General features: G+C 43.6%; 1 protein-coding gene across 9 annotated transcripts in view; it reads left to right on the plus strand.

Moving 5' to 3' along the window:
- CDH20 (cadherin 20) overlaps positions 1 to 12808 on the plus strand; it is a 278191-nt gene that overhangs the window by 199193 nt on the left and 66190 nt on the right. For 8 of the 9 annotated variants that reach the window (XM_053248507.1, XM_053248506.1, XM_053248512.1 and 5 more), the window contains one exon: positions 12365 to 12659. The exons of the other annotated variant lie outside the window; for it this stretch is intronic. In XM_053248507.1, the coding sequence (XP_053104482.1) occupies positions 12365 to 12659 (295 nt within the window). The remainder of the gene's footprint in view (positions 1 to 12364; positions 12660 to 12808) is intronic. 9 annotated transcript variants of the gene reach the window in all.

Raw genomic sequence — 12808 nt, forward strand, 5'->3', positions numbered from 1 at the left:
GTCTAATAGTAGCCTCCTTAAGACAAGGAGGCATCCTTCCCTCCCTCAGCAAAGCATTTATGATATTTACCAGACCCTCTCTGATACATAGGAACATAGGAAACTGCCATATACTGAGTAAGACCATTGGTCTATTAGCTCAGTATTGTCTTCACAGACTGGCAGCGGCTTCTCCAAGGTTGCAGGCAGGAATCTCTCTCAGCCCTATCTTGGAGAAGCCAGGGAGGGAACTTGAAACCTTCTGTTCTTCCCAGAGTGGCTTCATCCCCTGAAGGGAATATCTTGCAGTGCTCACACATCAAGTCTCCCATTCATATGCAACCAGGGCAGACCCTGCTTAGCTATGGGGACAAGTCATGCTTGCTACCACAAGACCAGCTCTCCTCTCCTTAATATGACTCTCAGGTGAAATAAGCCAAGTTGGGCAAGGGTCAAGAGAGCAGGTGGTAGGGCGTATAGTCCAAACCAGTTTGTCCATGTCGTCAGAAGTAACAAACTGGAAATGATCCAATTCAATCCTACAAGAGGAGTTGCTGGGCACCTCTATAATAGACTCTGCCATAACTGTGGAGTCTAGTTCAGCATGAATACAAGATATTTTATCTGCAAAAAAGTTGTTAAACACATCACAGCGAGTGACAGATGGTTTCAAATTCAAATTCAAGGCAGAGGGGGCATGAACTAGCCTTAAACAACTCAGCTGGATGTGAATTTGCAGAAGCAATGCAGGCAGAGAAGAACCGCTTCTTTGCCATCTGCACTGCCCGAGCATAGATCCTCAAATGAGCTCTGTGTTGCAATCTATCAGATTTGTGCCAAGACTTCCTCCACTTGCTCTCTAGTCGTCTACCTCGCCGCTTCAGCTCCCACTAGGGATGTGCCCGGACTGGTCCGGAGGCCATTCTAAAGGCCTCCGGACCGGTCCGGACCTGGGCGGTTCAGTTCGTGTGGGGGGGGTTGCTTTATGAGCGGGGGGATGGTTTACTTACCGCTCCCGCCGCTTTCCCACTCTGGCGCCCATAATTTTAGTAGTAATTGGGGCAGCAGGATACCTCCCTGCCGCCCCTCCCCCCTTTTTGCTATGAAAAGCTCCCAGGAGTCCTCTGCGTGTGTGTGCACGTCACAGAGATGTGAAGCACGCGCACAACGTGCGCGTGCACAGAGGACTCCTGGGAGCTTTTCATAGCAAAATGGGGGATGGGGCGGCAGGAAGGTATCCTGCCGCCCCAATTACTACTAAAATTACGGGCGCTAGAGCAGGAAAGTGGCGGGAGGGGTAAGTAAAACCTCCCCCTGCTCTTAAAGCAACCCCCCCACCCCTGTGCCAGACCACAGTTTGGCGGTTCCGTGCACACCCCTAGCTCCCACAGTTCGTCTGAGTACCATGGGGAAGACCAGGAGCCAAAGGAGGAAGTCCTCTGGCATCCCACAATGCATTGCGTAAGGAGTGTGGTGCATTGGGGGATTTCTCCACTGCTGGGTGCTCTAGCTACCCAGCTCTGTGGATGCTCAGACTGCAGGCAGCCCAAGTATTCACACAACTGGGTAGTGGGGCAGGGTGCACACTCACGTCCTGCTACCTCACTTTTACTGGGAGTTGAAGAAGTGTGCAACGAAATGGAAATTATTTTTTAAAATACTCCTAAGGTGCAAATCAGCTGATCACAATTGCACAATTTTGCATCATGCATAAATCTACTAGGTGACTGTGTTTTTCAAGATCACATATGACCATGCTTAGCAAGTACGAGAGACCACTTGAGATTGAGCCATTATTTCTGGAATTAAACTCATATACTGTAAAATATATTTAGTGAAGTCCTTCATTCAGTATCAACTCAGTAGCTGGCTAGGTTAAAAAACAAACAGTTTTAATACATCACAGCAGAACAAGAAAAGTTTTATCATATTTCTTAATGGATCGTATCCTGCCCCCATATTATTCACAAAATGATGTCATTGATTTTAAATACAGTTCTTTTCTAGGGCAGAAACTCAACATTGATTATTTGATTCAGTGAGGTGTAGCATCTATACCACCTAAAATACAGTACTGTATATATAAAGGCATAAATATACATATATTTATTTTTTCTCATTTGAAAAAAATCACAGATGGACACGTGCATGATGTCAAAATTGCTGTAATAAGCAGTTTTGAAGATAAGCATGCATGGATTTATTTTTGCAAACATAGCATTTTTTGGCCATTTTTGCAGCAATACCTGCCCATGCAAATAAAAATATATGCTAATATTGAGGAGCATGCTTATCCAATTTTTATTCTGTTGGGACTCTCAGTTCTGAAGAGAAGTGCCTGAATTTGACCTTAAAAGCTTCAGTACTTCTTGAATGTGGCTGAGACAAAAACTACTGAAACAATACTACTAGACAAAAAACTTGCATCAGGTTAATTATGTCAAAAAGCCCATCCCATTCTCAGCTGTTGTTGCAAACACATTGATATTGTTTCATTGCTGTTCTTCTCAGCACCATTTTTCATTTTCTTTGCCCTCACGAGTCCTTGGCCTCAATTTACCCACAGCACAATTTAATCATATTGGCTGTGGCAAGCCACATGATTTTTTCAATTATACCGTGATGCTACATCTGATGTGATGCTCTCATGGACGCTAATAAACAAAATCATGTGAGTTGCCACAGCCAATCATATTAAATGGCAGTGTAGGCAGATTAGTCTGAGGATTGTAGGGAGAAAGCAGAAGAAGGGAAATGGCACAGAAACAGCAGCAAGCAGGGGAATAAGAGGGTGCCAAACACCATTAAAAACATGAATGGTTAATGTATTTTACAGTAATTTGTTTGACTGCATCAGAAGTACTACTTTCAAAGTGCATATCAACATTAGAGAATGTCCAGCAAGCTTTTTCTTTCTAGACGATTGGGTCAAACCATCCTAAAAAAGATAAAGATTTAATTATTGTGAATCAATACACAAAGCTATAATAATGTCCTCCACCAAAAATTCAGTTCCTGCCTTCTTGATGGAAAGTTGCTCAATTAGAAAGCAGAAAGTAAAGGAAGCTTCCTTTTAAAAATATGAATTGTTATTGGTGATTGGTGAAAAGAAAACCCATCTTGATTTGGAATAGCTAATGCAATATATTTTTGAAAATATCAGAAAATAAGTCTTATAATTCTGGGCCCATTCTGAAGTCCAGATCACATTGTGCTCCTGATGACATAATTGAACTTAAGGAGATGCCTGAAGGGCAACCTTTTCCCTCTGTGTGGAGGGATCAGGAGTTGTTGACTAGGCGGGTGAGGCTTCACTCATGGACAGTGTGGCCGCCCTCTGCTGCTTCCAGCACAGTGGGAAAGTGAGAGCAGGGCCTTCTAAACTCAACATGCTGCTGCCAACCACAGACAAGAAGGGTAGGAAGGAAAGCAGGATTCTTCAGGACAGGCTCATGCAAAACAGAAGTCATCTCATCAGCATGATTGCCGGCCTTGTCAAGGGTTATTTAAACAGGTAGGGGATGATGGTGAGGCCCCGGAGGTGCCAGACAAGGAGTGACACATCCATCAGGAAAGAGAACATCCCAAGGAGTCAGAGGTGTTACAGGCTGTGGGCACAGTCCTGTTCAGGGGGACGGGGGCTGTGGTGCTAGAACTACCCCACTTCCCATATACATACCTGTCATCATGTCCCTATTTTCCTTTTCAAGTGAATGAGAAAATAGGAACATGTAGGCAGCTTTGCATATACACTCAGGCCCAGCATAGGAGAGGGAGAGTGCAAAAGTTCTAGTACCTAACCGGGGCATAGCCACCATTGGGCGACTGGGTTCAAAGAACCCTCAGGGGCCGCAGCTCACGGTCCAGACACGCCCCCCCACATCTGACATCAGATGCGGGAGGCCATGGTTTAGCTCCCAAACGGGGCCACGGGGCCCTGTTCGGTAGTTAGATGGTGAGTGCTGCGTTCACAACGCACCCAGGAGCGGCTCTCCCTGCCAGGGAGAGCTGCTCCTGGCCACGCTACAAACACAGCGCTGGCCTCGATCAAACTCCCAAACAGGGCTGCACGGTCCCGTTCGGGAGCTGGACCATGCCTCCCATGTCTGACATCAGACATGGGTGTGGCTAACCACCCACATCTGACATCAGACGTAGGGGGCGGGGCAAGTGGGGCCGCCGCCATGGTCGGACACAGGCCACCGCTGGCCTCCCTCCACTAGTGTACCTAACCATGGCTTGGTTCAAGTTACTGTAGGTTCTGTTAGGAAAGAAAATGACAACTCTAAATATAAGACAAGTAGGCAGCCCCCCACCTGTCCCTCTCACCTGGTCTTCTGTTGTATTTACTATTCTGGCCCAGATGTTCAGTTTTAAGATTTGAGCCTTATAGCCAGCTCTGCTTGGCTGTTCACTGTTCTAATTAAGCATCAGTTTAGGATCTGAGCTTTCATTACTGAAGGTTTCTGGATTTGATTTGATTTTTTAATGAAAAGCAAAAATATGCATTTGGAAAGTGTCGAACAGAATGCACAGCAGGGGCATCATTATGGGGTGCCCTATGGGGCATGGGCCCCCAGTCAATTGCTCAGAGCCTTGAATCTTATCAGCCATCTCCCTCCTATATTCAGAGGCGTTCTTACCCCTGGACTTCAGGGCCAAAGTCCAGGGCCTCCACAGCACTTGTGGCCCCTCAAATCCTCTTTAGTCTATCCTGGGTGGTGTGGTCGCCTGACGGAGCATGGCGATGCTTAATTTGCAGGGGGCTTCCAAAGGCCTTTATGTCCAGGCTCCAAAATTACCTAGGTGCACCTTTGCCTATATTATATTGTTAGAGGCTTTTAAAAAACATATGCCATTGTTCGGGGGCGGCACTTGGTTAGGTTTAATTATCAGTGGGGGATGGATTTGGGCCCATGCTCCAGATCATTTAAGTACTTAGCCAAATGCACACTGGCCCCAATTGTGCACGAAATTCATACTGCAAATGTGGAGTATTATAGAAAGAGAATCCAACCTGACATTTTCATAAGCAGCATATCTGTTGAGAAAGAAGGCAGATAAAAGTCTGAACTCATATTGCCTGAACTCAACAGAATTTTCTTCTTTGGAATACAGATCTCAGATTGTGATACTACCTTGATTGCAGCATAAAAATGCTGATTCTACATTGTTATTTCAACATTTTAGTCATCTTTTGATCCATTCCAGGGGAACACATTGCTGGCAATGAGCTTAGAAGAGATTCCTTAGCTAAACAGAAATATATGGAGTTTTGTGATGTGTTTCCTCAGGCACAGCTGCAGTATTGCTGATTCAGCGTATGACCTACACAAAGTCTTCTGAATTCAATAAAAGCAGGAGCAGAGTTGATGTAGGCCAAAAGCAGGATGCTGACAGGTTGAAAAGAACAACATTCCCCAAAGATTCATTGAGTCATAAGGTTAGGTCTTCTGCTTGGCATGTCTTGGCATTCATGTCCTGCAGTCAATGAAGCCTCACTGACACAAAGAAAGTGAGAATTTGATTCCTTGTTGGAATTTAAGATTGATCAGATGAGTGGTATGACACAGTCCGTTTGTTTATGAATTGGGAGTGGGGGGATCCCACTTTTGTACTACCATTTCTAATTTAATCATAAATGTCCCAAGAGATGTGGCTGTACCAACATTTTTTAAGCAATAGTATTTCATAGCCTAGGTTTCCTTTCCATTTTTAAGCATGTTGTCTCCTTGGCAAACTGTGTTTCATAAATGTACCGTTGGGATTAATTTACCTTGCAATCTCCAGATTTCATGCATTTTGGACAGCATGCTATATACTAAAGATATATGCAGTAGAAAATGCTATGGCTTATTATTTTATGGGATGTAGGGAACTGAGCATCAGTTCTGTCCTCACTCTCAGCATTGATTGATTGATTGATTGATTGATTGATTAAGTGCCATCAAGTCAGTGTCGACTCTTAGCAACCACATGCCCACACACAAATTGACAATGCTCACACACAAATTGGCAAAAGCCAGCATCCAAACTATCAAGTCAGTTAACTGGATAGGGATCAAATTGGAGCTCACAGAATTCTAAAATGGACCCCATCATTATTTTGTCTTCTTTGTATAGCTCAGAACACACACACAAACATGCACACTTATCACTACAGGTTGATTCAGTAGATGCCCAGACTTTGTTCCTGGGATGTGAGTAGAAGCATTTCAAAGTTGCTTAGTAACTGTGCAAAACATTTTCAACTGATTATGGGCCAGTTTGGCCAAGACCCCACAACCAGCCAGCCATCATATGAAAAAGAGCAAGTGGGTATATGTCTCCCCACCCCACCCCCCGGCCAGAGTGCTGCTTCCGCCCCTGCATATTCAGGAGAGGGTGTGGAATACCGTTATCCAGTTCTCAAAGCTTCTTTTACTGCTGATAGTGACTAAGAGTGAAACTATACTTCTAGGAGTATCGGGAGTAGCTTGGCCTACTGAGCTGGGGTGTGTGTGTGTGTGTGTGTGTGTGTGTGCCAATCAAGATACAGTTGCCTCTGGTTCCAAAAGCTCCTTTGCTCTTCTCTCTCTCTCTCTCTCTCTCTCTCTCTTATTCTGCTCCACCCCCAAGTTAACAAGAGCTGCACTGCTGGCAGGCTGGCCATTGATCAGGTAGAACTCTGCAGGTCAATGATTAATCAATTATGAATCAGCCCACATGGCTCTACCTGATGAATGGTTAGCCTGCAAGCAGCACAGTTCTTGTTAACTCCAGGACAGGGTGGAATGAGAAGGAGAGGAGCAATGTTGCTGCTGGGAACCATAGGCAGCTGCAACTTGTTCAGCATCCCCCAGCTCCTTAGGATGAGTTGCTCCTGTCTGGGACAACTCCCTGGCTGCGACCATGGGAAATAGCAGTGTGATCTGTTCCTCCTTAGAGACTTGAGGCTTATCAATAGCACTGATATACTATTACAAGTTGTTCTGGTAAGAACTAATCTGCCTACTTTCTTTTCACTATACAGTCATCCCTCGCCAATCACAGGTTTCCCATTCACGGTTTTGAGTATCCATGACTGGGAAATTGTGGCAGGTCTCACCAACTGCGACCCAATTGGTGAGGGTTTTTGGCAATTTTGAGTTTTTTCATGATTTTGGGAGGTCAGGGGATGATTTTCAGGGATTTTTTCCTAATTTTTACTATATTTTTAACTGAATCATGTCCACGATTCCCCAACCCTCATTTGCTATTGATCTCAATGGCTCACCAACCGCAAATTCGCCAACTGTGAGATTTTCTCAGAATGGAACCCTCACAGTTGGTGAGGGATTTCTGTAATCTTAATTGATAATTACTATCCTCACAAGTTAGCCCACTTCAGCCTTAAACATTCACACATCCGCCATCTTGAATTGAGGTACATGACATCATCACAAACTACGTCATTGAGGTGTCCCTACAGCTGTAGCAAATTTGTCTCAAATCGGTTAGGCAGTTCACAAGTTAGCCCACTTGTGCCTAAACGTATATGCATCCACCATTTTGAATCAGGGTGGATAACATCATCACAAACTACGCCATTGGGGTGTCCCTACAACTGTACCAAATTTGGTTCAAATTAGTCCAGGCATTGCAAAGTTGATAGCAGGGGACAAACAAAACAGATGCACAGACAGAATGCGGGGTTATCTCATAAACTTACTTTCCTTAAGGAAAGTAGGTTAAAAAGGAATTGGACCTTAAAAACTGACTTTCATGGCAGCTCTTACTGTAAGGAAAGCTAGTCATCTGTGATCACCAGCCAAGTGGTGGGCTGAGCATTACTATCAATGGACATTATTATCAAGTAGTAGGCTGAGCATTACTATTCCCACTATCAAAATTTCCAAATATGGCAACAGTTGGCTTGCTGAAGGACTGGAGGCCACAAATGACCAGCTCTCCATGTCACAGAGCCACTGCTGTGTTAGTATTTTAAGTGACTACCATATTGTAAGTGGCCGCCCATGTGATTTCACCTTGGTGGGCTCTTCTGAAATTATCTTAAAAGCATAGGAATAGCTGAAGTGCATGGCGTATAGTGCTGCTATAAGGCTGCTCAGCTTCAGCCCTCCTGCCTACAACTCCCATAATACCTGGCTATTGGACACTGTGGCTGGGGATTATGGCAGTTGTAGTCCAAAAACTGCTGGGGGGCGGCCCTAAGTTGAGTAGGCCTGGTATATCTTAATATATCTTACTGAGAGAAAAACAGAAGAGCTCCCTCATCTGCTTCTTTGAGTTCTTTTATTTATTTATTTATTTGATTGATTTCTATTTCTTCTTTTGGGGAAGGGTAGGACACAAATGTGTTTAAGAGATAGAGAGAGTGTGAGTGTGTCCCCCTGCTGTGCAACACTGATAATATCGAAAGATGTAAGATGTGTGGAAAGAGCCCACAATACTACTCTTTCCCATACCAGTGGCATCCTTCCTAGGCAGTGTTCCCTGTAACAGAGATTCCTAGATGTTGTTGACTGCAACTCCCATAATCCTCAGTCAAAGGCCATTGCAGCTGAGGATGACAGAAGTTATAGTCAACAGCATCTGAGAATCCCTGCTACAGAGAGCACTGGTCTGGGGTGTTGGAAGAAGCCATATGATGTTTTCCTCTCATTTGGCCTGGATCTGCTGGAGTGGGACAGGATGTTGCAATGGCATTCTGAAGTTTTTAAACTGGTAATTAGTGTTTTGCTTCATTATTCAAGAACACTACTGCTACAATCCTAAACAGACTTATTGATGGAAATAATTCTATTGACCTCAGGAGAAATTACTTCTGAGTAAATATGTGCAGGAGTGGACTTTTTTGACTCCAAGGATTTTTCGTTCTAGGTTTTTCTCCCCATCTTTGCACATATGGTTGTTTTTTTAAATGGCAGATTTTATGGGGAGGTAATCTTTCTAAACTTGTATTGCTGTTGCTACTTGTAGTTCCATAAGCCATTTGATCAAGCCCCAAGTGATTTTCCTCTTAATATTTTTCAATTATTTCACAAGGCAAAAGTGTTTAACAGACTTGTAACTAATTGAACCATTCTTCTTGCCTTTTGTAAAAGATAATTGATACTGCATTTTGCTTGTCTATGTTCTGTTGTCTCCCAAATTATCAATGCCTGCTCAGAACTAATTAGTCACCATGCAGTGCGTTAATTCGCTAATTCCCTTTAATATTCTAGGAAGCATTATCGTCTGTAGCAGCTGTAACTGGCGTGCATATTCAGATGTTCCAAGCTGCTTACCTTGGCCTGCTCTTTCACAATGACTAGGTTATAACTTTCTCATTTCCTGATCATTAAGCTGCATTTTTTCTTCTTCCATAGTCTTCATAAATTCCTATGACATCAACTCACTGCCATAAGGCTGTGCTTTCCTTCTTTAGATTTTAAACTTAGGTTAATAATGAAATATTAATTTTGGGTAGGGGAGCCATCTAAAATATGCAAAGAAGCAGTTGCTTATTATTGTATGAAAAATACAAGCCTATTAGTACCTTCTTTAAAAATGAGTGTAGTAGTAGTAGTAGTAAATCATTTTATTATATTTAAAATTTTAATACTGTCCCATATGCAAGTCCCTGAATGATTCACAATTATTAGCTAGCTAAAGCCTATCAAGTTTTATAGGTTGGGGAAATGGGTAGGGGAATGAGAATTTTCAGTCATTTCCCTAACTCCCAGTCCTCTGCTTCTCCACTCCTACTAATCACTCTCCCACCCACCAGGTAATGGAAAGAGTATGGAGTAAGGCAAGACTTCATTTTCCAGACTTGGTCTTTTATTCCCCTGACTGACTCCAGACCATCAAAATAATGAAAGTTCATTCTCTCCATTCCAATTACTTTCTTCCCCATCTTTGTGGAGAGAGTGACAGAAAACAATTTCCCCTCTCCCAAAATCCTAGAGCTGCCTTCAGTAGGGGAAGGAATGGTAGCCAGGTCACACAGAAACAGGTTTGGACCCCACCACAATGTGATCCCCAACTGCAGCACTTTACTTCCCCCATAGTAGTGAATAATAACCATTCACTAAATGTGTCCCCTGCTCTTGGTGATATCAATGAAAAGCCCCCTTTAAACTGTACCTCAGATTGCTTGGGTTTTGTTTTTTTTAAAAAAATTGCTCCATAAAACCAAGCCAGCCCCTGAGTTCTGTTCATGAGTATACTACAGTATGGCAGGAAGTTGCAAGGATGGTATAGAATGTTTGAAATTGGTTTTGACAGATACAACACCATCTATGTACTTGGTGGTTTAAATATAAACTAAGAAGACAGATCCATGCTTCACAGAGCTTGCCAACTAAAGTAGACAGAGACACTTGGGCAATCTGGAAAAAACAAGAGGAGGGAGTGGCATAGGTGAAAAGCTGTTCCATGCATGTGAGCAAAACAATTATACGTACTTAGGCTTTGTTTCACTTGATAATATAGACTAGTTACGTAAACTAGCAAGTTTTTAAAAAGGAATCATTCTCTTCCAACTCTTAATCCCTGCTAACTTTTAAGAGGCACCTCTTAAAGTGGTGATTCTCTTATATTTAGCAGGGGGAGAGCAGCTGGCCCTGTCCAACCCCAGCACAGCATCCCTACTGTGGCTGCTGTTGGTGTCTATCTTGGTTTTCTTTTTAAACTGAGTCCTTTGGGGACAGGGAACTATCTTATCTATCTATCTATCTATCTATCTATCTATGTAAATCACTTTGTAAACTTTGGTTGAAAAGCGGTATATAAATAGTAGTAGTAGTAGTAGTAGTAGTAGTAGTAGTAGTAGTTCTTCTACACTTCATTCACAAATATAATGAATAGCACCTAACCCTTGGAAATCCAGATTTTTTGAATTACTAAACTTTCTGGCTGGCAGGATGAGAAAAATTACTCAAGTCATCCCATTGAAATCAAAAGTACAAGTTAGCCAATTATTCTTTGAGTAACTTTCCTCATCATGTCAGCAACTGTGTGCTCCATCATGCAGTTCCATAACAATCATATGTAAATTACACTTTATTTTATCCAGCCTCTGTATCGAAACAGTGATGTAACAAGAGTGGTGGTCTGTGTCCAAGCTTTTGGGCCCACACTGGCACAGCCCCACCCTACCTGCCTCGGCTCACCTGCTGTCACAAACCAGCTGCCTACCCACCTGGCCTCTGTGTCTGCTGCTGCCACTGACTAACCACCCGCCTGTTTACCTGGCCTCCACGGACCCTGGAAAATGTTGCTGCTGCCACATCGCTACATACTAGGGATGTGCACAGAACAATATTTGTGTTCCATTCTGAACTCAGAGCAGAACACAAATACGCAGAATGTTCCAGTCAGAACCAGTTGACCAGTTGTTCCAACTGAATGACCCCATTCTGAGTCAAAACATTCCAGACACCATTTTGGACTCCAAAATGGTGTTCTTCTGGTCTCTACTCATGTTAGCCATTTGCATGGTGGTGCTGACCACGGAAATGGCGACTGCATATGCGCAGAAGCCAGAAGAGTGCCATTTTGGAGTCCAAAATGGTGCTTGGAACCAATGGAATGTTCCAACTCAGAATGTTCCAACTCAAAACGGGGTCTTCCATTTTTAGCTTGGAACTGGCCTGTCATTTGAAGAGTGTTCTGTTCCAAGTTCAGAACACTCAAAACACACCCGTTTCAAGTCAGAATGTTCCACTGACAGAATGTTCTGCACATCCCTACCACAAACCACCACCTGCCTGGCCTATGCAGGCACTGTCACTGGCCACGATGAGGTATACCTGTAATGTTGTTGCCAACTAGCACTGGGCACCCCCTTTGTGGTGCAGCAACAGCAACTTTTTTTCAAGGCCTGCGGAGGCCAGGTGAGTGGGAGGGTGGCTGGCCTGTCTGTGGCAGTAACAAATGGTGGGGTGGGTGAAGGCAGCCATTGGCAGGGGCCCTGGTCGATGACAGGGCCCTGAGGGCTCCTGGAAGCATGGCAGCCCATGCTCATGGTGGATACTGGTAGCCACATCCCTGATCCAAAGGGTTGAGATCAAGAACAATAAAAACAGAAGATCTTTGAACTTTGTCATGAATTTCTCCCTCAACCAACAATCCAAAGTGATGCTTCTGCTGACCTGAAAAATCTCGGTGGCAAATTCCACTTCTACCAGTAGAAGTTCTACCCTAGCCTCACCCCATCTGTAAAGTGTGAAGTGCAGCTCCGATTCTGTTATGAATAGCATATGCATTAGAATGTGTCTTGTCAATAAAAAGAAGTTGTATAGACATGATAATATCTAAGTTAGTAGGCTTTCCCTACCATAAAATCAAATGTGTCCTGAACAGCTCCCTGCATATACTTTGTGCTAAAGTCCCAACCACATCTGGTTACTTTTTGCAGCTCCATTCCGATATGGACAGAGGAGATGGATCAATCAAATATATTCTGTCAGGAGAAGGAGCTGGTGTTGTGTTTACCATCGATGACACTACTGGGGATATCCATGCCATTCAGAGATTAGACCGAGAAGAGAGGTCCCAGTATACCCTGAGGGCTCAAGCCCTGGATAGACGGACAGGCAGGCCGATGGAACCAGAATCTGAATTTATCATCAAGATTCAAGATATCAATGACAATGAACCTAAGTTCCTGGATGGACCATATGTTGCTTCAGTGCCTGAAATGTCACCAGTGGGTAAGGGGAGCTTTAAGAACACACTTATGATGTACAAAAATGATGTACTATGTGAGCTGTAATGTTTTTGGTATTTATTCTAGCTTCTTAACAAAAAAAATGCAAAAGGGACAATGGAGAGCCTATTAGTGCTAAAGCTCAGTCCTTAA

This window comes from Hemicordylus capensis, chromosome 4, assembly GCF_027244095.1.
Source record: "Hemicordylus capensis ecotype Gifberg chromosome 4, rHemCap1.1.pri, whole genome shotgun sequence".
Classification (NCBI taxonomy): domain Eukaryota; kingdom Metazoa; phylum Chordata; class Lepidosauria; order Squamata; family Cordylidae; genus Hemicordylus; species Hemicordylus capensis.